General features: G+C 42.7%; 1 protein-coding gene across 1 annotated transcript in view; it reads left to right on the top strand.

The window, feature by feature from the left end:
- elovl8b (ELOVL fatty acid elongase 8b) overlaps positions 1-22,441 on the top strand; it is a 55,375-nt gene extending 32,934 nt beyond the window's left edge. Inside the window, exons 5-8 of the mRNA XM_067990099.1 lie at positions 7,318-7,374; positions 9,398-9,512; positions 15,421-15,548; positions 16,528-22,441. Of these exons, the coding sequence (XP_067846200.1) occupies positions 7,318-7,374; positions 9,398-9,512; positions 15,421-15,548; positions 16,528-16,695 (468 nt within the window). The 3' untranslated portion in view covers positions 16,696-22,441. The remainder of the gene's footprint in view (positions 1-7,317; positions 7,375-9,397; positions 9,513-15,420; positions 15,549-16,527) is intronic.
- The last annotated feature ends 3,465 nt before the right edge of the window (positions 22,442-25,906 follow it).

Raw genomic sequence — 25,906 nt, 5'->3', positions numbered from 1 at the left:
TCCACGCCGTCCACCTCTGACACGTGGAGCTCCATAACAGAGTGCTGTGACACATCCACCTGTACAGCAGGAGGGAGGGCTACCGCAGGGAGAGACACGTCGCAGAGGGCACTACCCTCGCCACAGGGTCTACAGACCGAGGCGCAGCTCCCTGGACCTCTCCGAGCAGCAGTGCACACGGAGGCGCAGATTCGCTCGACATGTAGTCGTGGACATCTGCAGCCTCTTTCATGCCGAGCTGCTCCTGGCTGGCCCCAGCACCATCTGCTTACCTGTCGCTGCCAAAGTCACCACTGCCATCAACAACTTCTCCTCCGCATCCTTCCAGGGTGCAGCCGGGTACACCGCCGATGTCTCTCAGTCGTCTGCGCGGAAGAGCCCTGCAAATACACCTGCACCTACTCTGCAGTGACACAATGGGTGGCATCAGTGGTGGGTCCTCATAGTGATACCCAAGAGCGGGCATTATTGCACAAAACAGACAGGATTCGTGGAGACATGGCAGTGGTGGTGCCAATATAATGTGTGATGTGAGTTGTTCTGAAATTCAATATAGGTAACACCCATGACAAACCCTCAAACACCCTTGTGCATCCCCTTCATGCTCACGACACGTTTGCCTTACGCTGCCTACTGCACATATGTGATGCATGCCCTGTGGCTGCAGCACAGGTGGTGGCAGGTTGAGTGAGGCTAGCCGTGAGGGAGATGCACGAGAGGGTGAGTATGGGATAGAGCCATGAGATTATATGAGGATTGGGTTGCGTGTTAGTGGCGGGGTGAGTACTCACGAGGTGAGTAGGTGCAGGTAAGATGAGGATGGGGTTTGAGTGGGTATGAGGGGTGATGTGACAGAGTGGTGTTGGTGGTGCCGAAGGAGATGTGGGGTGGGGGCAGTGTTGTGCCAGACAGAGTGTAGGGGAAAGACTACGTGTTCTCACTGTGGCTGACCTACTGCGGTCATTGGAGCGCCTCCTGCACTGTATGCAGGTGGGTGATATGTTGGTGGTGCAGGTGACCTCCTCTGCCACCTCGAGCCAGGCCTTCTTGGTGGCAGAGGCAGGCCGCTTCCTCCCGCCCGCCGGGTGGAAGAGCTCTGTCCTCCCCCTCCTCCTCACCCCATCTGATGATACCTGGGGTGAGGCATCATTAAACTGGGAGCAGCCTTCCCCCTGGGCTGCTCCATGCTGTAATGTGTTCTATTGGTTGCAGCATCTGTCAGTGGAGGACTGCCCCTTTAACTAGAGAGCCTCCAGCTGACAGATCGTACTGCGCATGCGCAGCCCGCCCGACGCGCAGACCAGCAGCGCGGAGCCCGGAGGAGCAGGTAATTGGATCCAATTGGTGTGTTGCCTGCTACGATCGCGCGGGCAACCCACTAATTTCACCGAGTGTGTTGACCACGCCCCTGAAACCCAACCCGCCGGAAACCCGCAGGCCTGGTAAAATCGGGCCCTTTGTGTCCTCATCGCAACTTGCTTTTCCACCTATCTTTGTATCATCAGCAAATTTGGCCACAAGACACTCTGTTCCTTCATCCAAGTCATTGACATATATTGTAAATAGTTGAGGCCCCAGCACTGATCCCTGCAGCACCCCACTAGTTACAGATTGCCATTTTGAAAATGACCCTGTTATCCCGACTCTTTGTTTTCTGTTAGTTAACCAATCCTCTATCCATGCTAGTATATTACCCCCAACACCATGAGCTCTTTTCTTGTGCAGTAATCGTTTATGTGGCACCTTATCGAATGCCTTTTGGATATCCAAATATATACTGCATCCATTGGTTCCCCTTTATCCACCCTGCCTGTTACTTCCTCAAAGAACTCTAATAAATTTGTCAGACATGATTTCCCTTTCATAAAACCATGTTGACTCTCCTTGATCGTATTATGAGTCTCCAAATGTCCTGCTACTACTTCCTTAATAATGGATTCTAGCATTTTCCCAATGACAGATGTTAGGCTAACTGATCTATAGTTACCTGCTTTCTGTCTCATTCCCTTCTTGAATAGGGGTGTTACGTTTGCGGTTTTCCAATCCGCTCAGACCTTTCCAGAATCTAGTGAATTCTGGAAGATTACAACCAATGAATCCACTATCTTTGTAGCCACTTCCTTTAAGACCCTCGGATGCAAGCCATTAGGTCCAGGGGACTTGTCAGCCTTTAGACCCATTAGTTTACCTAGTACTTTTTCTCTCGTGATAGTGATTGTTTTTAGTTCCTCCCTCCCCTTTGCCCCTTGATTTTCTACTACTATTGGTGTATTATTAGTGTATTCCACTGTGAAGACAGATACAATATATCTGTTCAATTCCTCTGCCATTTCCTTGTTTTCCATTATTATTTCCCCAGTCTCATCCTCTAAGGGACCAATGTTTACTTTAGCTACCCTCTTCCTTTTTATATACTTGGAGAAGCTTTTACTGTCAGTTTTTATATTTCTTGCTAGTTTACTCTCATAATTTATTTTCTCCCTCTTTATTATTCTTTTAGTCATCCTTTGCTGGTTTTTAAAGTTTTCCCAATCTTCGGGCTTACCAGTAATCTTTGCCATGTTGTATGCTTTTTCTTTTAACCTGATACCATCCTTGACTGCCTTAATTATCCATAGTTGGTTCACCCTTATTGTGGAGTCTTTCCTCCTCACAGGGATATATTTTTGTTGCGAGTCATAAAATATCTTTTTAAATGTTTGCCACTGCTTATCCACCATCATACCATCTAATCTATTTACCCAGTCCACTTTAGCCAATTCGCCCTCATTCCTTTATAATTGCCCTTATTTAAGTTTCAGACCCAAGATCCTCGCTCTCAAACTGGATGTGAAATTCATCATGTTATGATCACTGCTTCCCAAGGGATCCTCAGCACAGACCCAGACTCAAAGCTCCTGATCTGTATTGCTAAGTATCATACTAGGTGTGATGTGTTTGCCCACTGACCTATCAGGGAACTGTTTTTTTTTGAAGATCAACCCAAAAGTGTTGTAAATATTTATAGTCCATAAATGTTACAAACAGTGCCAGATGTGTAGCATTTTTTAATCATTGAAGAAATACTCTAAAGATTGTTTTATAATACAGTGTTATTAAAGAAATATCACCCATCCTTCCATCTATTTGTCTACTTAAAAAAAACATACTGTTCAAACTGAAAATGGTGATTATTTAGGAAGCTAGAAGAAACGGATTTCAGTGCACCAATCTCAAATGCTTTGATGGGGGAAAATGTCTTCATGCATTTTATTAATGTTGACAAGTCTCAAACCAGTCACACAAAATCTGAAGATTAATTTAATAGCAGAATATGTTAGTCGTTAGCTTTCTTTCTTTGGATTTCCCCATTCTACCTAGGTGTCAGTGGTAGCACTCTCATCTCTGTCAGCAGGTTCAAGCCCTCTTCCAGGATTTGAGCGCATAATCTCGGCTGACGTTTTGGTGCAATACTGGAGGAGTGCTACACTGTCAGAGGTGCCGTCTTTCGGATGAGATATTAAATCAAGGCGCTGTCTACCCCCTCGGGGGGACATAAAAGATCCCATGGCATTATTCGAAGAAGAGCAGTGGAGTTCTGGTGTTCTGGCCAACATTTATCCCCCAGCCAATGACACCATAAAGAGATTATCTGGTCATTTATTTCATTGATGTTTATGGGACCTTGCTGTGCTTAAATTGGCCGCCACACTTCCCTACATTCCATCAGTGACTACGTTTCAAAAGTACTTCATTGACTGTTAAGCACTATATAAATGCAAGTTCATTCTTTAACTTCACATGTACACCAGATGTAGAGAGATTCCAGAATTTATTGTGATTGATTAACAGATGCTTCTGATTACATATAAACTTTCTGGAGTAACTTGTTTGTATTTGCAGAATAGATTCTTCATGTAAATGGGATCAGTTTTTAAGTGATGGTAGTGTTCTATTCTAGTTATTGCTATGCTGTGATGTTCTGGAAAATATGTTCTAGATTCATTATTGGTTATATTTAAAAGCTAGTTTTGTTTTTCATTCAGAAAGTAGCAAGATACCTGCAGATCATGAGTTAAAATGCTTGAAACTAATGTATGGTCCATTTGTATATGTTAAGGGAGTTTGTGCAAATGTCTAAATTATTGTGAGGTCTGGCAGAATAAAGGATGTTTCATTTGGGTGGAGGGAAGAAACAGAGATAAGCATTTTTTAAATGTTCACTGGCATTTGATGGCAGACTTGGAAGGATTTATGGGTTGTCTCCACATTTAAAAAATTTATTTATTGACCTATTGTATGGAATAATGATGGCCGTTTTGTAAGAAGGCCGCCATGTAGAAATGCGAAACAGCTATACAAGCATAGATTGAAATACATGGTTCTGAATCTGCTCTCTGAATTGAAGGACTGTCCCTTTTTAAAAAAAAATCAGTATGTTTTGAGAAATATGTTACTGTTGTTGCACTACAAAGGAGGTGACTCCAAATGCTCAATTTGATTGGGGACCTCTCTTTCCCCATGCCAGTTTATCCTAGCCCCTTCCGCCGCAACTCTGTCTGGACTTGTATGCTTTCTCTTAGCAGCACCATGATTAACTCCACCAAGGCAGTGATCCATGTCATTGCAGTTTTCAGTGGTGGTGGAATAGCACCCTCTTGTGATTATCGTACTGATTTTGCTTTTGTACCAGTGAAAGCAATGAAAAGCCAGGCCGTTTTGTAAGAAGGCCGCCATGTAGAAATGCGAAACAGCTATACAAGCATAGATTGAAATCCATGGTTCTGAATCTGCTCTCTGAATTGAAGGACTGTCCCTTTTTTAAAAAAATCAGTATGTTTTGAGAAATATGTTACTGTTGTTGCACTACAAAGGAGGTGACTCCAAATGCTCAATTTGATTGGGGACTTTTCTATTACTTAAAAAATTAGAGAGACGTAATCTTAGTGTTGTTGCAGATCCTGAGCTGAAGACTGCCCACAAATTGTCAATCGCACAGAAAATGGCTTGTGTGGGAAATGGATAGATTCACACTGCTGCAGGTGTGCTGTTTAGAGGTTGGATAAGGCAGATTGTTGGGGCAGAGTCAAATGCATTTAATTCTATATCCAACCTGTGCTATACCTTATTTCTGAATACTTGGTGCTAGCACTGACTGCCCAAAATAGATTGTTCCATTCCCAAATATCAAGCCAAAAAACCCCATTAAAAATTAAAAAGAAAGACAATTTTCCTGCCGCGCTGTTCCTTAAATATAAACGTTTATGCAGCCTGTGTGATGAACAGAGATTTCCACTGACTGTAAAATCCCATTGACTTGAACCCCGTCCCAACAGACCTCGTCTATTTGTTTTTGCATTCTTCACCACATCACCACTGTTTGCATAATGACTTGGGATGTTTAGACTTGTATCACTCTGCAATGAATATAAATTTTTGATTGTTGTAGAAATGTAAAACTGAAGTATAGTTGTTGTTTCTTTAGCTGTGTCCTCCACATAAAATTTTTCCCCTTGCTAGTGCAAGTTTCACTCTTAAGTGACACTCAGGTACAAGGTACATGAGTGTAATCACGTTAATGAACTCAGATGCTTGGACATGGGAAGATTTTTACAAGCCAACGTTCTAGCTCCAGCACTGGCATTGGTAAAACCTCTGATGCATGCATGCCATTTCAATAGCTTAATTTTATGTGACCTTGCCCTTTGAGCAAGCTGGAAGAATGTGTTTTCCACAATGCGTATCATTCCACGTCACTGTCTGCGCTTCATCTGCTGCTTCGCCTTTTTTTTTCAACAAATGCTCACTCGATCACTGACTGGATGTCATACTTTTGTTTGTGTACATGTTGGGAGTGGCATATACTTAAGAATTTGATGCTTCTAATAATCATTCAGTTATAGAATAGCTAATAGTGGGCACTAATAACACATTTCCTATACTTAATGTATAATAATTTTATGTATAATGAAATGTAAAATATTTGAAAGTGTGGATTTATATATGGAGGTGTCGAAGACACACAATTTGTTGATTGAAGTGGTCTAGTTTGAAATTTGGAATATTGAATGTGTACATGGATCACAGAGTTGGTGGCAACTCTGATTTTGGATGATCAACTTATTCATTGTTACCGAGATTTAAGCATCAAATGAGGTCTCTCTTTTCCCCATAATTGCAAACCAAAGCAAAAGATACTTGTTGGCTAACGTTGCTTATGTTTATTGTTCTGACTTTTTAAAAATCAACTCCAGTTGCAATTTATAGGTAACTGTTCTGGACCTAGCCCGCAATACTATTGTGTTGCAAAATTTGAGCATTTAGTACAAATACTAATCAATAAAAGGGATCACAACAAATAAATCCTCAGGGCTAGGTGGTATTTATCCCAGATTATTGAGTGAGATTAGAGAGGAGATTTGTCATTAATGAGGGACTGACTAGACCCAGGGGATGTACCAGGAGGTTGGAAATGGGCAAATGTTGTCCCCATTTTCAAAAAGGGCAACAAAGCAGACACGGACAACTACAGACCTGTTAATCTTTCTTCAATGCCATGTAAAATAATGGAATCAATTATTAGGAATAAATTTGAGGATTATCTGTACAATAACCTAGTCAACAGCTGTCAATGTAGATTCAGAAAGGGAAGATCCTGCCTGACCAATCTCCTTTTTGACTTTTTTCAGGAAGTGAAAAAGCAAGAGTACCGTGGAGAGCTCTGATATGTACCTCGATTTACAAAACGCATTTTACAAAATTGTGGAGATTATGGATAAATCTTGGGAATAGATAAGAAATTAGCCCAAAGAAAGTGTATTTGTTATAGCAGTTATGTTTGGGAGGAAGTGGGTGGATGCTAAGTAGGACACCCCAGGGATTGGGATTGGCGCTACTGCTGTTTCTAAATTACATCAATAACTTGGATTTAGAAACTCAGTGCCAATTGGCCACATTTGCAGGTGATACCAAACTAAGAGGGACAGTTGAAATTAAAAATGTGTTGGACAAAATATGTAACTAAGCAGAACAATAACAGATGAAATTTAATGCTGATGCAAATGAGGCAACACCAAGCTCTGAAGTTTTTTTAAAAAAAACATGATATTGGAAATACATAGCATGTCTGTCAGCATCGGAAAAGAGAAAAGATAAGTCAGTGTTTTGAGTCGAGACTCATCAGAAATTATTGGTGCAGAGTCTGTACCCAAAACATTAACCTATCTTGTTCCCCAGATGGCGATGGATCTGCTTTGCATTTCTAGCATTTTCTGTTTTTATTTTAGATGTGTGAGTATTTTGCAACTTTTTCTTTTTATCGCCTTTGTCTATTTACAGATGGCAAATGTCTGCTGGTGGTTTTTCTTCTCTAAAGTCATTGAGCTGATGGATACGGTAAGTGACTGTCTTTTAATCTTAAATACTGTACTTTCAGCTATTTCTATTGAATTTTGTTTTCAAAACTACTTTTATTTTTAAGAGGCAATATTACTGCTTTTCTCAGGAATGCACTTTTTAAAAAAAAATGAAGTTTTTGAATCAGACCAACATTCACAATTCACTTAGTTGAGCTAGTATCAGCTGTTGGAAAGTTTTTTGGAACTTTCCTCCTTCTCAATTTGAAGTGATTAATGACTGCACCCCTGACTCAATAATAGACTTTCCAGAGTGAAATTAAAAGCACAAGTGCAAAGGTATTTCCTATATATGAATAAATGTGTGATGACGGGATGATTGTAATTCATTAGAACAGTGTCATTTTACCTCTGGAATTAAACCTATGTCTCACTGTGCCTGTCAAGGCATTATACAGAGTGCTTTTTTTCAGTTGATACTGCTAACCAGTACAGTATGACTGCTGACTTGGCTCAGTTTGGTAGATTCACCTGAGAGACAATCCTTGGTTCAAGTTGCAGTCCAGGACTTGAGCGCATTAATTTAGGCTGACACTCCACTTAGAATGAGATGTAAAATCAAGGTCCCATCTGCCCATTGAACTGGATTTTAAAAGATCCCATGTTACTATTGAAAGTAAAATGAAAGTTCTCTGTGTCCTGACCAACATTCTTCCCTCAATAAGTGCCACCAAAAATAGATTAACTGGTCATTCAACTCATTGCTGTTTGTGGAGCTTGTTTTGTGCAAAATGGCTGCCCTATTTACCTGCATAACAGTCACTGCACTTCCAAGTCACTCACTTACATGAAGTGTTTTGAGATATTTCTGAAGGAAGTGATGAGGTGCGATATAAATGCAATTTTTTTCTCTTCTTTCTTTTACCTGGGAATGGTAGATGACCTTTGGGCTTCTTTGCTAAATCTGGTTCATTCATGTTATTAAGATAAACCAATGGACCCCACCACATCTATCCTCCTAACTTTAGTTAGAGCAAAAAAGAAACTCCAGGTTTCATGATCAATCTCGAAATGAGCATCACTTGCCAGTAATAGTGTTGTGATTTGGATCGCCTACTAGCGATTGGGTTGATAAGCAGGGTGAGTAACCTGGTTTTGAATACTAGTTCAAACTAGCTAGCCATTAATTAGCAGCATCTGAAATTGGGGGCTTGGTTGTAGGCAATGAGATTGAGCTGCTAACATGCTACTTTTAGCACATTGGTGTTTCATTTGCATATGTAGCCATGCAAATTAAGGGAATTCTGTAAATGTAACTGCATACTAATATTTTTATAGCCTAGTTAAGTATGATGTAAAATAAAAAAAGTTGAATAACATCAGCTACACCATAGAATTTTAATGAACATTCTAAGCATATTTTTCAATTGCAATGGCTGCTAAATTATTTTGACATTCGTCTCGACCACACAAGATGAGACTGAATGAAATCCTATTACAAATTTAATCTCCTAGTGTGAAATATGATTTTCATGGCTTCAAAATGGGATTTGAATAAAATCAATACTAATATCTCCTTAGAGATTTTACACTTTAAAAAAAAAAGTGCTTTCTCTGGACTAACATTATTAATGGCACTGTGCTGGTGATAGATGAGTCTGTCTATATCAGAGATAATTAGAGAGTATCTTAAATAGTATGCATCAAATCTAATGAACCCTATATCACTGAATTTAACCTCACCAGTGCTGAGGATGAAGTACAGTTGATTCTAGTTTGTTCTTAACACAGATACAGAAATTTATCTCCGTTGAGAGGAAATGCAACAATATAAATTGTCAACTATTCTCTTGCCCAGCTCTCCCAGTCCACCATTCAAGCTTTTTGGTCATTGCCTATAAGTGACGAGAGGATAGGTTGAATTGGGCTTGATCATTGAAGTAGATTTTATCGTTTATTTTGCTTGAAAGGATTTCCATATGATCATGCATATCTTAGTTTTTTTCCTTGGTTCTTCATTGCTCATGTCCTGCTAACTCCGTTTTGTTTGTGTGTTTTGGCAGATATTTTTCATTCTGAGGAAAAAGTACAATCAGATCACATTTCTTCATGTTTACCACCATGGCACAATGATTTTCAACTGGTGGGCAGGAGTGAAATATGTACCAGGGGGCCAGTGTAAGTATTATCATTTTTATCATTCAAATGGTGGCCTGTAGGACAAGTACAGATTTTGGGGAAGTTTACATGAAGTAATGAATCATTTACTTTTGAAGTCAAATTTTAAAAGACAAGTTACCTTCAATTAATTTAAAATGATTAGCCAGTAAACCACCCTATTCCATTGCATCATTCAAGATAGGAGATATTAGTCCAGTCAGTCAATTTGTTGACAAAATAACTGGTGTTTTATAATTAACATATTCAACACACCCAGTCACTATGTAGAACAGGTATCTTGAATACTGTGAACAACCTGAGAAGAATCCCAGCTGTTAGATGAATAGAAATTGAAAATCAAAAACATTTTAATTTCACTTTCAACCCCCGCCCCCAACCTGCCCCATCTGTTTTGAGGGCCTTCTCACTGGTCTTTCATGAGTGTTCCTCTATAATCCAGCTGCTGGGAGCTGAACAAGAGTCACTACTATTTTTTTTTTCCTTTCAAGTAGGAAACAGTAAGGGGGAAAAGAATTGGATAAGGGCCGTTTTTGGGTGCAGGTAGCGTGATGTGCTATTACCCCATGCCCAATGGCCCCTGCGCAGGCAGGACGCAAATTTCAGCCCACTGGAGGACTTACCTGCAATCAGCGCTCCATTCTGGGCCTTGCATGTGGAATCAATGCAATTTGCACTTTCCATCATCAGAAGGAGCTCAATCTCTTAAAGGGAGGGTGTTTCTTAGAAATCTCTTAAAGGTAGCTGGTACCTGTTATTTGCTGAAAATAACAGTCTGTCTGAACGGAGATCAGACATTGCACACGTAAAATACAAATGCAGGTCTCATCCCTATGTTTGCACACTGATGAGTTATGTTGAAACATTGAATAAAGGTTGCTCACTACTAAATCCCACATCCTCCAATCTGCATGCCAGACCTCACCAATGTGCCGATCTGGGTTGGTACCAGGCCTGCGAGAGTGCATGTACCAAGGTTCTCTGCTGATGCACTAGAGACCTTGGTGCAAGAGGTGGACAGAAGGAGGGACATCCTATATCCACAGGGGTGGGGGAGTGGGGGGCAGGGGGGCAAGGGGGCAAGAGGCCCTCCAGACATATATCCAAAAGGTAGTGGGAGGCAGCGGGGGACGAAGTCAATGCCAGGCGCACAGCATCATGAACATGAATGCAGTGCAGGAAGAAGTTCAAAGCTTTGACATGAGTGGTCAAGGTGAGTGAGGTCAACTGTCAAGTGGCATCTCCGACCATCTGCACCACGCACTACACCCCCCATCACCCACATATCAACAAACTCTTTCCATCAGTATTCAGATCTTCCAACCAGATGCTTCCTCTCACCCTTACACATTACAACTGTTTCAAGCCGCCCATCCACAACTCACAGGCCACACACACTGGCAGCTATTCAACCATGGTACGGTAGCATAGTGGTTATGTTACTGGGCTAGTAATCCAGAGGCCTGGACTAAAAATCCAGAGTCATGAGTTCAAATCCCGCCACGGCAGCTGGCGAATTTAAATTCAATTAATTAAATAAAAATCTGGAATTAAAATACTAGTATCAGTAATGATGGCCATGAAACTACTGGATTGTCGTAAAAACCCATCTGGTTCACTAATGTCCTTTAGGGAAGGAAGCCTGCCGCCCTTACCCGGTCTGGCCTATATGTGACTCCAGACCCACAGCAATGTGGTTGATTCTTAATTGCCCTCTGAAATGGCCTAGCAAGCCACTCAGTTGTAAAATCTAGCTACGAAAAGTCATAATAAGAATAAAACCGGACGGACCACCCGGCATCGGACCACTAGGCACCGGACACGACAACGGCAAAACACCAAGCCCAGTCGACCCTGCAAGGTCCTCCTTACTAACATCTGGGGACTTGTGCCAAAATTGGGAGAGCTGTCCCACAGACTGGTCAAGCAACAGCCTGACATAGCCATACTCACAGAATCATATCTTTCAGCCAATGTCCCAGACTCTTCCATCACCATCCCTGGGTATGTCCTGTCCCACCGGCAGGACAGACCCACCAGAGGTGGCGGTACAGTGATATACAGTCAGGAGGGAGTCCTCAACATTGACTCTGGACCCCATGAAATCTCATGGCATCAGGTCAAACATGGGCAAGGAAACCTCCTGCTGATTACCACCTTACCGTCCTCCCTCAGCTGATGAATCAGTCCTCCTCCATGTTGAACACCACTTGGAGGAAGCATTGAGGGTTGCAAGGGCACATAATGTACTCTGGGTGGGGGACTTCAATATCCATCACCAAGAGTGGCTCGGTAGCACCACTACTGACCGAGCTGGCCGAGTCCTGAAGGACATAGCTGCTAGACTGGGCCTGCGGCAGGTGGTGAGCGAACCAACACGAGGGAAAAACTTACTTGACCTCGTCCTCACCAATCTACCTGTCGCAAATGCATCTGTCCATGACAGTATTGGTAGGAGTGACCACCGCACAGTCCTCGTGGAGATGAAATCCCGTCTTCGCACTGAGGACACCATCCAACGTGTTGTGTGGCACTACCACCGTGCTAAATGGGATAGATTCAGAACAAATCTAGCAGCTCAAAACTGGGCATCCATGAGGCGCTGTGGGCCATCAGCAGCAGCAGAATTGTATTCCAGCACAATCTGTAACCTCATGGCCCAGCATATTCCTCACTCTACCATTACCAACAAGCCAGGGGATCAACCCTGGTTCAATGAGGAGTGTAGAAGAGCATGCCAGGAGCAGCACCAGGCGTACCTAAAAATGAGGTGCCAACCTGGTTAAGCTACAACTCAGGACTACATGCATGCTAAACAGCGGAAGCAACATGCTATAGACAGAGCTAAGCGATTCCACAACCAACGGATCAGATCAAAGCTCTGCAGTCCTGCCACATCCAGTCGTGAATAGTGGTGGACAATTAAACAACTAACGGGAGGAGGAGGCGCTGCAAACATCCCCATTCTCAATGATGGCGGAGTCCAGCATGTGAGTGCAAAAGACAAGGCTGAAGCGTTTGCAACCATCTTCAGCCAGAAGTGCCGAGTGGATAATCCATCTCAGCATCCTCCCGATATCCCCACCATCACTGAAGCCAGTCTTCGGCCAATTCGATTCACTCCACGTGATATCAAGAAACGGCTGAGTGCACTGGATACAGCAAAGGCTATGGGCCCCGACAACATCCCAGCTGTAGTGCTGAAGACTTGTGCTCCAGAACTAGCTGCGCCTCTAGCCAAGCTGTTCCAGTACAGCTACAACACTGGCATCCACCCGACAATGTGGAAAATTGCCCAGGTATGTCCTGTCCACAAAAAGCAGGACAAATCCAATCCGGCCAATTACCGCCCCATCAGTCTACTCTCAATCATCAGCAAAGTGATGGAAGGTGTCGTCGACAGTGCTATCAAGCGGCACTTACTCACCAATAACCTGCTCACCGATGCTCAATTTGGGTTCCGCCAGGACCACTCGGCTCCAGACCTCATTACAGCCTTGGTCCAAACATGGACAAAAGAGCTGAATTCCAGAGGTGAGGTGAGAGTGACTGCCCTTGACATCAAGGCAGCATTTGACCGAGTGTGGCACCAAGGAGCCCTCGTAAAATTGAAGTCAATGGGAATCAGGGGGAAAACTCTCCAGTGGCTGGAGTCATACCTAGCACAAAGGAAGATGGTAGTGGTTGTTGGAGGCCATGCATCTCAGCCCCAGGGCATTGCTGCAGGAGTTCCTCAGGGCAGTGTCCTCGGCCCAACCATCTTCAGCTGCTTCATCAATGACCTTCCCTCCATCATAAGGTCAGAAATGGGGATGTTCGCTGATGACTGCACAGTGTTCAGTTCCATTCGCAACCCCTCAGATAATGAAGCAGTCCGAGCCCGCATGCAGCAAGACCTGGACAACATCCAGGCTTGGGCTGATAAGTGGCAAGTAACATTCGCGCCAGATAAGTGCCAGGCAATGACCATCTCCAACAAGAGAGAGTCTAACCACCTCCCCTTGACATTCAACGGCATTACCTTTGCCGAATCCCCCACCATCAACATCCTGGGGGTCACCATTGACCAGAAACTTAACTGGACCAGCCATATAAATACTGTGGCTACGAGAGCAGGTCAGAGGCTGGGTATTCTGCGGCGAGTGACGCACCTCCTGACTCCCCAAAGCCTTTCCACCATCTACAAGGCACAAGTCAGGAGTGTGATGGAATACTCTCCACTTGCCTGGATGAGTGCAGCTCCAACAACACTCAAGAAGCTCGACACCATCCAAGATAAAGCAGCCCGCTTGATTGGCACCCCATCCACCACCCTAAACGTTCACTCCCTTCACCACCGGCGCACTGTGGCTGCAGTGTGCACCATCCACAGGATGCACTGCAGCAACTCGCCAAGGCTTCTTCGACAGCACCTCCCAAACCCGCGACCTCTACCACCTAGAAGGACAAGGGCAGCAGGCGCATGGGAACAACACCACCTGCACGTTCCCCTCCAAGTCACACACCATCCCGACTTGGAAATATATCGCCGTTCCTTCATTGTCGCTGGGTCAAAATCCTGGAACTCCCTTCCTAACAGCACTGTGGGAGAACCGTCACCACATGGACTGCAGCGGTCCAAGAAGGCGGCTCATCACCACCTTCTCGAGGGCAATTAGGGATGGGCAATAAATGCCGGCCTTGCCAGCAACGCCCACATCCCGTGAACGAATAAAAAAAAAATGACAGGCACATCACCCAGACACACGTCACGCTTTCTTGCAGGAGAAGGTGGCACATATCAAGAGGCAGCAAGTGGCAGTGGCATTTAACCCCTCGAGCCTGTTCTGCCATTCAGTGAGATATTGGTGGACCTGTGACCTAACTCCATATACCCACCATAGCCCCATATACCTTAATACTCTTGGTTCACAGAAATCTATCACTCTCAGATTTAACTTTCACAATTGAGCTAGCATCAACTGCCATCTGCAGAAGAGCGTTTCAAATGTTTCCCACCCTTTGCATGTAGAAGCATTTTCTAACTTCACCCCTGCAAGCCCTGGCTCTAAAAGTTAGACTATGTCCCCGCATCTTAGAATTCAAGTGTAGGAGACCTCCAAAAACAGTTACAAATATCTCGGCAACCAGAAGCAATAATCCAGCCACTAACCTGTAAATCCTGCATGATCCCTTTACATAGTGCCGATGGGGAGCCCTCCAGCCACTCTAAGACACGTTCAGATGGTCGGGGTTAAGACTATGTTGAGTTGAGCGTTAAGTCCCAAAATGGTGTCTATCACTTTAAATCAGCGTTGCACACTGATTGACGTCATTTTCTCCCTACTTTACATGATTCCAGCTTGCGTTAATCTGCGCCTGCGCTAACTCCTATATCAAGATGGTGTTTGGCGCACATCACGCTGGAAACGTGCGTGCGCATCCAAGGTGCCATCTTGGATGTCAGAGAGGCCGTGTAGCACTGAAACAACGGGCGCTACACAGCCCAATTTAGTGTCCGAAGTCTTTACTTGGTACCTTTCTAAAACAGCATTAGATCGTTATGTTGGGAGTCACTGGTATTTTTGCATGCTGCTAATCTCAGCCAGAGAGGCTTTGGCAACAGTACCAGTTACAGTTCAGAGATGAGTGATTATTTACTCGCATTTTTCATCACCATTATCCATCCATTGTACCCTTCATTACTCCATCTGGTGTGAAGCTTCTTTCTCTGTTTCCCTAAATCGTCTTCTAACTTTCCACCTCCCATAGACGTTTACAGCACAGGAGGCAATTTGGCCCATCTTCTCTGCTGGCTCTTTGGCTGGCAGCATGACCGTGATTCTTTTACACACAACGGAAACAAGGTCCAGCTGTTGGCAAAATGTAACTAATATGTCTGCAAGTAAATTTTCTTTTTCTTCTTCAGCCTTCTTCATTGGCTTGTTGAATTCCTTCGTTCATATTGTGATGTACCTATACTATGGCATTGCTGCTCTGGGACCACACATGCAGAAGTACTTGTGGTGGAAGCGTTATCTCACCATGCTTCAGCTGGTAGGTTTCTCCGATCTTTGTAATTAGTGATTCACCGTGTGGTTTTTGGTAATAGTGTACCAAAGTAAATCTTGGGTTTGTCATAAAATTGAGATCTAATAATAATATCTTAAATATTTAATGCATTTCACCTCATGTGAAGGGGAGTTGCAGCACTGGGAAGCTTCAGATTTGAAAAGATCTCCATAAACTATCCTTAAACTATTATATTTGGATGCCTCAGCAAATCTGCATTGCAGCTGATATAATTTGCTGCAGGTGTGGTTTTCAGATTCTGTCGCAGCAGGTGGAATTGGCATTCGGACCTCACTGCAGTGCTAATGTGTCATTGCCTTCTACTTGTTATAGTCATAGTGCTGACAACTATGACCCTTTACTGTGAGCTCAAAATGTCCAGCCTGTGCTTTAATGCTGAATAGAAGTATCCCTTTCTAATGCTGGATGCCATTTCTGTTCAAACAGGGCAACCTGTAATGTATTGGGGGTGGGAGTTGTGCATGTATAATTGAAGTGGAGCAGAACCTCTTCCCGCAACAGGCATCAAAAAAAAATTGAGAGAAATGAAAAATAGAAATTGCTGGAAATGTACAATGGCTTAGTATCTGGAAGACAAGTTAATATTTTGGGAGGGCCTCTTGAGGGGGAGCTTTATAGGACTTACTAATGGGAGAAACAAAAGGGAAGGGGACTAGCTCAAACCATTTACCCTATAGCAGGTCTTGTTATTAGCCTTGATCTGCTTCAGTGCACCAGGGAATATGATGATCTGGAAGTGCCTTTACCTGGTTGACTTCTCTTTACCCTCACCAATCTCCAAAAAGCAAGGATTTAAAAGCACTTATTTGGTTATTACTATGTTAAAATTGGCTAATTATTTTTTTTTACCAAGACGAGACTCTAGTAGGGTGTGTAAAATAAAGCTATGATATTTAAATTTGAATATATCTGACATGTTCCATTTTGTTTTTTTTAATTTTAGATCCAGTTTTTGGGCATCGCTGTGCACACCTCCTATAATCTCTTCACAGACTGCGATTTCCCAGATGGGTTTAACCTTTTCGTATTCATCTACATCATCACCATCATTATCCTGTTCAGCAACTTCTACTATAAAACCTATATCCAGAGAAAAACAAAAAAAGCATAAACTCTGAAAAGACTGTCTTCAATTCCTTGACCTATTTGGGAGTATCTGTAACAAAGTTCTCACATCTATCTCATACGTGTAATTTTTTTTTTAAGTGGAGGGGAAGGGTTTTATATCTTACGATATATTCTTTGTCGATGCAGAAAACCCCTTGGTTAATTATTTGCTGCTGTGGTCCTCAGGTGTCATCAAAATTTGTGTCTGTATTTTGAATTTCCCTCTTGTAAACTCACAATAGCCACCTTGTGACATATCGCCACTAAGTATATTATTTTTTATTTTTTAAAAAAAGCTTCAGCCAAGTTTATATGACAGCTGCTTGTAGTTAAAGTGGTTCTGTAATATACTGAGGCATCTAGTTCCATGGAATCCACTTTATCCATGTTCTATTGTTTGAAAGTCACAATTGTGACTTTCATTTTTAGCTACAGACCTTCCCCCATGCTAGGGACTGGTCTGCAGAAGCCTGAACATAAAAACTTGTGTTGCTGTCCTTATACAGGTGGATGCACTGATAAGAAATGGTGGCTGGTAGTGCCACACCATGAGGTGGTTTTCTGCTTCTCCAATGGCAGTAGTGGTACCACATTTACCTTGCAATTGAAGTTGGAGCAGTTGTGAGAGGCAGCACTGTAAGGTAAATGAGGTGTTTAATTTGGCTGGTACAGAATAATTAGGACTTTACAACCCCTGCCGGGGATACATGCAGTGAATTGTACTGTAATAGTCTTTATTTTGTTTTTTTTATTTTTAAAAAAGTCACATATCAAAACTTTGTATTCTGTGATTGTGATTCCTGTGACTTTTGAACCACAATGCAAAGTTCAGATTCCTGGTGGTGCTCACAGGTCATTATTCCTGCTAAATTTCACTGCAACACTCATTTATCCATCCAGCCACCTGTGAGCATATGCCACCAGCAGAGTCTTTACTGTCCCTTCACAAATGCATATGTTACAAATACAGTATGTAGCAAAGTTTAGGTCTAGGTGAGCTGTTCCTTCATGCAACTCATTTTTGTTCATATTCAAAGGACTTTTATGCAGAGCTCTCCCCTCTCTCTCGAAATATCTTGGAGGAGCAAAATTCAGCACAAAAACAGGTTAGTGCTGCCACAAATGATTTTCTTACTTAGATTTGGGTTGAATATTTTCACAAATTATTTTTGGGCAGATTGAAGGACTATCAGAAGCCAAACTGATAAACACTGTAACTGAAGAACTTTCTTGTTAAGATGCTTCTTTAACACCGAGCAAACGTGCCTCTTCAATGCATAGGAATTTAGCCAAAAAAGTTGCCACAATCAGAAGTGGCTGTCGGGCCCCATTTTCCTATTTTTCTAAAACACCTCGCATGAAAGCAGACAAATCTGTTTTGTAAAAGGGAAAAAGTGGTGTTTGAGGGAAACGGGATATAGGCTTTGTTGTACGTTTGTCATGACTATTCATACAAGGTAACCTGCAGAGGGTCAGTATGTAACGTGCCAAGCTTTGGTCAATGGACCCCTAATGTAGTGAATTCTAATTTACGTGGGTGTGCGCTTTTAGGTCCCCTTTGGGCTGAAGCACAACAACGTGTTGCACTGTTTTGCTGTTATATTGATACTTTTAAGTGTATATCTTATCCCATCAGTTTATGCCATCTTGCCTCGCCATGCTGGACTCTCCCAGTTGAAAGATACTGTGGGAGAGAATTACTGAACTGATAATTCCGCCCTGAATTGACAATTTTGCCTGGCAACTAACCAGGATGAATACTGAGAGATATACAGACATTATATAAGTGCAGCGGTGGTGATTAGAATGAGGGATTGTCTTCTCGGGTTGAGTTAACATTGTAGAAGTGAGCATTCATGTGTGGTTTACTTGACCTGAGAATGGCACTTGTTCAAAAAGTGCAGCAGTGTTCCATTCCTTAATACTGGTATCTTATTGAGCAAAAAATTCAGTCATTTGCTCGCTCTCTGTCACGCACGCACATGGTTGTAGAAACTTTTTATACTCTAATATCTCAGGCTATTGATTTGTTATGAAGGATGATGTGAAAATTCTAACTCCTTGAAATTGCTCATTAAGAAGCAAGCTCTAAAAACTTGGGGAACTTAATTCCAGTTGGACTCCCATTTTCATACTAAAAATATAAATGTGGTAGTTCTCCCAGTGGCTCAATTTGATCCCCATTCACTGCTGAGCTACATGTTCTTAACTTTAGTGTTGTTAGTGGTGCTACAATTGGCCTCAGTGTTCCTTAATTAGGCACATTGTCAAAGCACAGAATCAGTTTCCATTTCTTGCTCACAACATCTGCTCTATCTCTCTGGCTGTATCCTCAGCTTCACAATGTGCCATCTTACTGCTTGTTAGGTATTAAGTCCTGGATCACCCATTATATTTTTCCATCTTAACATTGCCAAGACCACAGCCATCCTGTTCAACTCCTATTGGAAATTTTTCATCTTAATTCCTTATTCCATTACCTTTGCTAGCTACTTGGTCAAACCCTGCAGTGCTCAACCTTGGTATCATGCCTGACTCTAGGCCAAGCCCCATATCCAACCTTTGACTAAAATTTCCACCTTTATAACAATGTCTGCCTCAGCCTGTACCTCACTCCCACCACCATTGGAAACCCTCTCCACATCCATGGCTTCATCTCCAAGCTTTAGTTCTCCAACACTCTGAGAGGCTGAATGGCTTACTCTTGTTCCTGTGTTCCTTGCTGGCTTCCCAATCTCCACTCTACATAAAATCCTACTTATACAAAACTCTGCTGCCTACATCCTCATTAGCAAATCTCAGCATGGCATGGTCCTTCCTGGCCTCTGATGACCTCCAGCCCTACGTCATGCCTCACACTTTCTGCTCTTTCGATCCTGGTCTACCATTCATTTTGCCCACTCCTACTTCCCAATTGGTGGCAGAGCTTTCAGCCATCATGGCTCTACACACAAACTCTCTGTAAACCATTCCAGCCTTGCTGCATCCATCCCCACCTACTAAAGTCTCCTGAAAATATTATGTTCATCTATGTCATCAGTCACTTCACCAATCCTTCTAACTCATGCTTAGTGTCTACTTCCCTTTTTGTGTGACATTTTGCTTCACTAAAGGTGCTTTTAAAAAAAAAAGTGGAAGTATGTGGGGGATATCAGCCAGGGTTCCTGCTCTTGATTTACACAAAAAGATCAATGGAGAGTATTGTGTAAACATCAGGTGAGGACAGGATTGAGCTTGACTCTGATGCTTGCTCCCCTCCCCCCAGCTGTTAAATAGTCTGCCAACACTCATTGTTGACGATCAAACATGAATAGGGTGATGTACCAGAGGGCAACCAACAACTAGTAAGCAGCCGTTGCTCTCAAAAGAAGAGCAAGGCAGTCATGAAAATTGGTGGAAAAAGCACAATTACAGTCCAGTGTTTTTCTCTCATCCTTAGGCATGAACTCTGTCGGCCTTTGTCTGACAACAAGTGCTAATAACCAAAGAAAATAGTTGGAGAGCTTGCATACGTAATACACCAACATACCAACCCCATGGACTAGTAGGTCATGGGTGTGGTTTGAGGGGAAAGTTTAATAAATGGAGGTAGTGGGGATTTTAACCCAATAATTTCAAACTAAAATATAGATCTTGTGAAGAAATCATTGCCCTTCTAGTTTGTTCATGGTGCATAATGGAATTTACTAGGGAAGGGACCTCCATAGCACCATTGACCTTGAAATTGATGGTAATCAAAGGCATATTTAAGCATAACCCTTTCAATGTTTGTGCATTGTTTGAACCTGAAGCAGACAGTTGCAATTTTCCTCATTGCTCCTAGTTTTCAGAGAATACTGTTAATATGAATAAGCTGAAAATACACAGAACATCCATCAGTATGGTGCAGGTAACGAGTTCAGAAATGCCAACTACTGCTACAAAGAAGCAGCTAATGATTTAATAACTTGTAAACAGATGTAAGCAAAAAATCTGGAGAGAACCAAGAGTTTCTAGCAAAGACTTTTTAACCTGTCTTACAGCTGCTGACTGATCTCTATTTGCAGCATTTTCAGATTTTATTTCAATTTCCAGCAGTCATAGTTTTTCATTTTATCACTAAGGTGGAAAATGTTTTGTAAATTAACTTTCTTATAAAATAGTGGAAAGTGAAAGTATTCATCTTGCAGATATGTTGTGGAAAATAAATGTTCTATTAGATGCTGCACAGCTAACTATGCACTTAAAGCAGTGATGCACAATGGGAGGCCTGCTGAATGATTTTAGCTGGTGCTTAATGCACTTTCGTTTGAGAAAATTAGCCTGATAGTGATCCCAAAAAGTGAGGCTGATCACCTTTATCAACACTGTAATGTATACTTTTATTAACCAGAGCTAGCTACACTGTTTTTCTTTTAGCTTTTTTCTTCTGCCTCTTCCCACGCCCCCCCCCCCCCCCCAAAAAAAGGCCAGGCAGGAACATTCCGTCCCTTCAGCACTGCACGCTCTTTTCTTCAGAGCTGGCTTGCTAGTATTCCTGACTTAATCTAGGTTAAAAAGACGTCGCAAGCAATTCGCTGCACTGGCACTCAGTGGACAAGTCGACTCTTAATACTGTTAAGTCACAGCACCACCTTGTGCCATTTTTAAGACCATTCCTGCTGATTAATGTACTAGATGTTTGACCTTCTGTAAGCTAAGAAGAATACATTATGGCCCCAACAGCCAAAGCAATTGTGCACCACTGGCTTAAGCTTTTGAGGAACTGAATGCACAAATGTTGGTTTTAGTTGATGTAAGGGATTCTGACGGTGTAACTGACAGGTTGAAATACTACTGAGCCCTGCACAAATTCCGAGCAAACCCTGGATCCCCAGCAGAGACAACTAAATTGTCATCATACTGTGCATAGCATGTGTGTGATGTCAAAGAGTCTGCGTCTGTAGAAATGCACATGTGACGTGCCTACAGTGGGTCAGGAATTTGAAGCACGGCAATGACTGATTCAGATAGTCCAGGTGTGCCCAGGAGTCTGCAGTGTGTGAACAGAGTTGAGTCTGTTCGTACCGAAGAATCTCAGGAATGCTTGTTACAATAGGAATCTTCTAGCCAAATTGTATGGAAAGGGTTAATATTGAAACCAGTTGCTTTTAACAACTTTACCAAAGTGTAATAGTATTTTATGATTCACTAAAATTGAATCACTGTCTGAAGAAGTATTTGTAAGCTTTAAAAATAAGTTTGTATTGATTATTGCACTTGAAGGAAATAATAAATTACAAAAAAATTAATATGTTAAAACTGCTGGACTTGCATATCAAATATCTGTAGCTATCCTCAGTCTAAGAGTGCATAGACAAGGAATTTTGTCTTTTTTTCACATGGTCTCAATACACGCATTTCTGATAGAGATGATGGGTGGGAGACAGCAGACATCTTTGTGGCCTCCACCATTGTCACTCTAACCACCTGATTGGGTGGTATGAGCCAAAGTGGAATTCAAGCCAGTATTTATTATTCCCCCCGCCCCCAACTTTCTGCTGTTGGTTGGACATCTTGATTGCAGTCCTCATTTTGAGTGATTAAACTCCAATGAGACCAATGCTTATTATCCAGTTGAAGCCTGAGTAAGATTTAAATTGAGACCCTGTGTCTTTTGTATATGATGCTGCATGCTAATGTTTTTTGCAACTGGGCTAGATGAAATTGTTTGTTTATTTAATGGCCTATTGTGTTTCCAAGTTCCTGAGTAAAAGCTGATTGTTCACCCATGTTTGGTCTTGTGATTCTTGTGTGTGTGACTTAATATGATACCTTAATCCCATGCATTCACCTTGCTGAGCTCCAGTGCACAAATCCTACTTGAAACAGTGATAGCAATATTTAACCTATCTGTGTCATAAAGTTAATTGGGCACTGCAATTATTGGCACTTAAATTACTGTATAAATGTTTGCCAGTTTTGGGGAGGTTGCGGATGGCATATTGCTAGTGTGGCAGAATACAAGTTTGCATCTGTATTTTCTATCACAGCAGGCCCATCTAAGGTAACACTGAACAACAGCAAAGTGCTTCTCCTGCAGATTGGAGGCCAAGTATTTATACAATTATGTATTTTATAAAACCTAGCATGATCTTGCATAAAGGATATCTACTGCAAAACACTTTCCATAAAATTTAAGAAAAAAATTCTGTGTTCCTATCTCTTGAACCTGTTTGCTTATTTTCAAGAGAAGAAGAGGAGCCTTGCGCTCAGAGCGAATCAAATATAATTCTGTGGGATCTGTGAAAATACAGTAGCTATTTGCTACCAAGGAGTTCAGCTGCTTTAGAATAATAGTTACTTGGAGTGATTATAAACTTGTAATACAGTGGTACAGATGATGTGATGGTGTATGCTCCCAAAAGTGACAATGTATTCCATCTCCAACATTTCTCACTGATGACTAGAAAAATGTTTTTAAAAAGTAGATTTAAAAAAAGGAGGGAAGAGAGGAGGGGAGATTTTAAGCTAGGCAATGTTTTTAGATGGTGGTATCAGACCTCTGCCCAGTGTGCTGTTTTCTAATGCGTTGCCACAGGAGCAGTAACACTTAACTTGTGGGATTGGATGCTTGAATTAGCTAACTGCTGACATAATGTTATTTTGGGCATTAAGCATAAATATTGTTAGTACAGAACTTAAATGTCTATCTAGTGCTCTCTGACCACCCTGGCTCATTGTAACCAGTGGCAAGTCCTATGCCCCCTTAACTTCTAGAATTCAAGCAAAAGTATTTTCTCCTAAAATAAATCTAAATATAATTCCTCATCCAATTAGCACGCTAAACAGCAGTGCCAGAGACTGTAACCCAGAAGTCCTTTGGTGATTGCAGTCGCTAGTTGCAGAGTACTGAGCCAATGAAAGTTCAGATTTACCAGGTGCTAATTAGTTGAATATGCATGCATCGTACTGCAATTCTTTTATTTAACACTAGGTGTCATCAGCTGCCTTTCTACAAGGTATCATCTCCCACTTGCTTTTTTAACTATATCGTTTGTGTTATGGTCATGGACTCGGGCTCTGCTGCTTCACCAATAACCTGCTCACCGATGCTCAGTTTGGGTTCCGCCAGGACCACTCAGCTCCAGACCTCATTACAGCCTTGGTCCAAACATGGACAAAAGAGCTGAATTCCAGAGGTGAGGTGAGAATGACTGCCCTTGACATCAAGGCAGCATTTGACCGAGTGTGGCACCAAGGAGCCCTAGTAAAATTGAAGTCAATGGGAATCAGGGGGAAAACTCTCCAGTGGCTGGAGTCATACCTAGCACACAGGAAGATGGTCGTGGTTGTTGGAGGCCAATCATCTCAGCCCCAGGGCATTTCTGCAGGAGTTCCTCAGGGCAGTGTCCTCGGCCCAACCATCTTCAGCTGCTTCATCAATGACCTTCCCTCCATCATAAGGTCAGAAATGGGGATGTTCGCTGATGACTGCACAGTGTTCAGTTCCATTCGCAACCCCTCAGATAATGAAGCAGTCCGAGCCTGCATGCAGCAAGACCTGGACAACATCCAGGCTTGGGCTGATAAGTGGCAAGTAACATTCGCGCCAGATAAGTGCCAGGCAATGACCATCTCCAACAAGAGAGAGTCTAACCACCTCCCCTTCACATTCAACGGCATTACCATCGCCGAATCCCCCACCATCAACATCCTGGGGGTCACCATTGACCAGAAACTTAACTGGACCAGCCATATAAATACTGTGGCTACGAGAGCAGGTCAGAGGCTGGGTATTCTGCGGCGAGTGACTCACCTCCTGACTCCCCAAAGCCTTTCCACCATCTACAAGGCACAAGTCAGGGGTGTGATGGAATACTCTCCACTTGCCTGGATGAGTGCAGCTCCAACAACACTCAAGAAGCTCGACACCATCCAAGATAAAGCAGCCCGCTTGATTGGCACCCCATCCACCACCCTAAACATTCACTCCCTTCACCACCGGCGCACTGTGGCTGCAGTGTGCACCATCCACAGGATGCACTGCAGCAACTCGCCAAGGCTTCTTCGACAGCACCTCCCAAACCCGCGACCTCTACCACCTAGAAGGACAAGGGCAGCAGGCGCATGGGAACAACACCACCTGCACGTTCCCCTCCAAGTCACACACCATCCCGACTTGGAAATATATCGCCGTTCCTTCATTGTCGCTGGGTCAAAATCCTGGAACTCCCTTCCTAACAGCACTGTGGGAGAACCGTCACCACACGGACTGCAGCGGTTCAAGAAGGCGGCTCACCACCACCTTCTCGAGGGCAATTAGGGATGGGCAATAAATGCCGGCCTTGCCAGCGACGCCCACATCCCGTGAACGAATAAAAAAAAAAAATGCATCTGTTTTAAATAACCCTGGGGGGAATAAAAATATTGAGTGTCTCCCTACAGATTGTTCCTGTGCATCTTCTTGTGCCACATTAAGACCAGCATAAGCAGAAATTTTGGAACAGTTTACCTGACTGCTACCTTATCAAGATTTCATTTCCACATTCACCTGAGGAAGGAGGAAGCCTCCGAAAGCTTGTGATTTTCAAATAAAATTGTTGGACTATGACTTGGTGTTGTAAAATTGTTTACAATTGTCAACCCCAGTCCATCACCGGCATCTCCACATCACACCTTAGCAAGAGGAATGGAAAGTGGCATAGAGAGAAATTAATTTTAAAAATGGGCAAAAAAAGGTTAAAACTCATGTAGCTCCAAAGTATCAATGTGGTTAGAAAGATTTTCTTTTATTTATATAGTATCTTCCAGCACATCAAAAGTGGTTGGTACTGATGATTCCAAGTGTAGGTGCTTGTCCTGCATTACAGCCTCACACATTCCATCTTCACACATTCAGTATCTTCATTTTACTTAGTGTTCAGGTGGAGGGCAGTGATGTAAATCAACACTTAATGCACAAAAGAATTTATATATTAATCGACTGTAGGATGATATGTCTTCAAGCCAGTAATTCCATGAGTTTCAATCGCAGTTGGCCATGAGGAAATTAATTGGTTGGTTTCACCTAACTGCTTGATGCCACTAATTCCATGCAACAGATACAGTGCACAGAGAAGCCTGCAGCCCCACTTGAGAAGAAAAAAATCCATGGGTAAGTTGTCCCTGGGTCACCTGGTTTCAGCTGACACTGAAAGAGACTACCTACCCTTATAATTAGGGGTTATGGGGAGCGGGCAGGAAATTGGACATGA

The sequence above is a fragment of the Heptranchias perlo genome, chromosome 9 (genome assembly GCF_035084215.1).
Source record: "Heptranchias perlo isolate sHepPer1 chromosome 9, sHepPer1.hap1, whole genome shotgun sequence".
Lineage (NCBI taxonomy): Eukaryota > Metazoa > Chordata > Chondrichthyes > Hexanchiformes > Hexanchidae > Heptranchias > Heptranchias perlo.
This window is presented reverse-complemented; position numbering and strand designations above follow the sequence as displayed.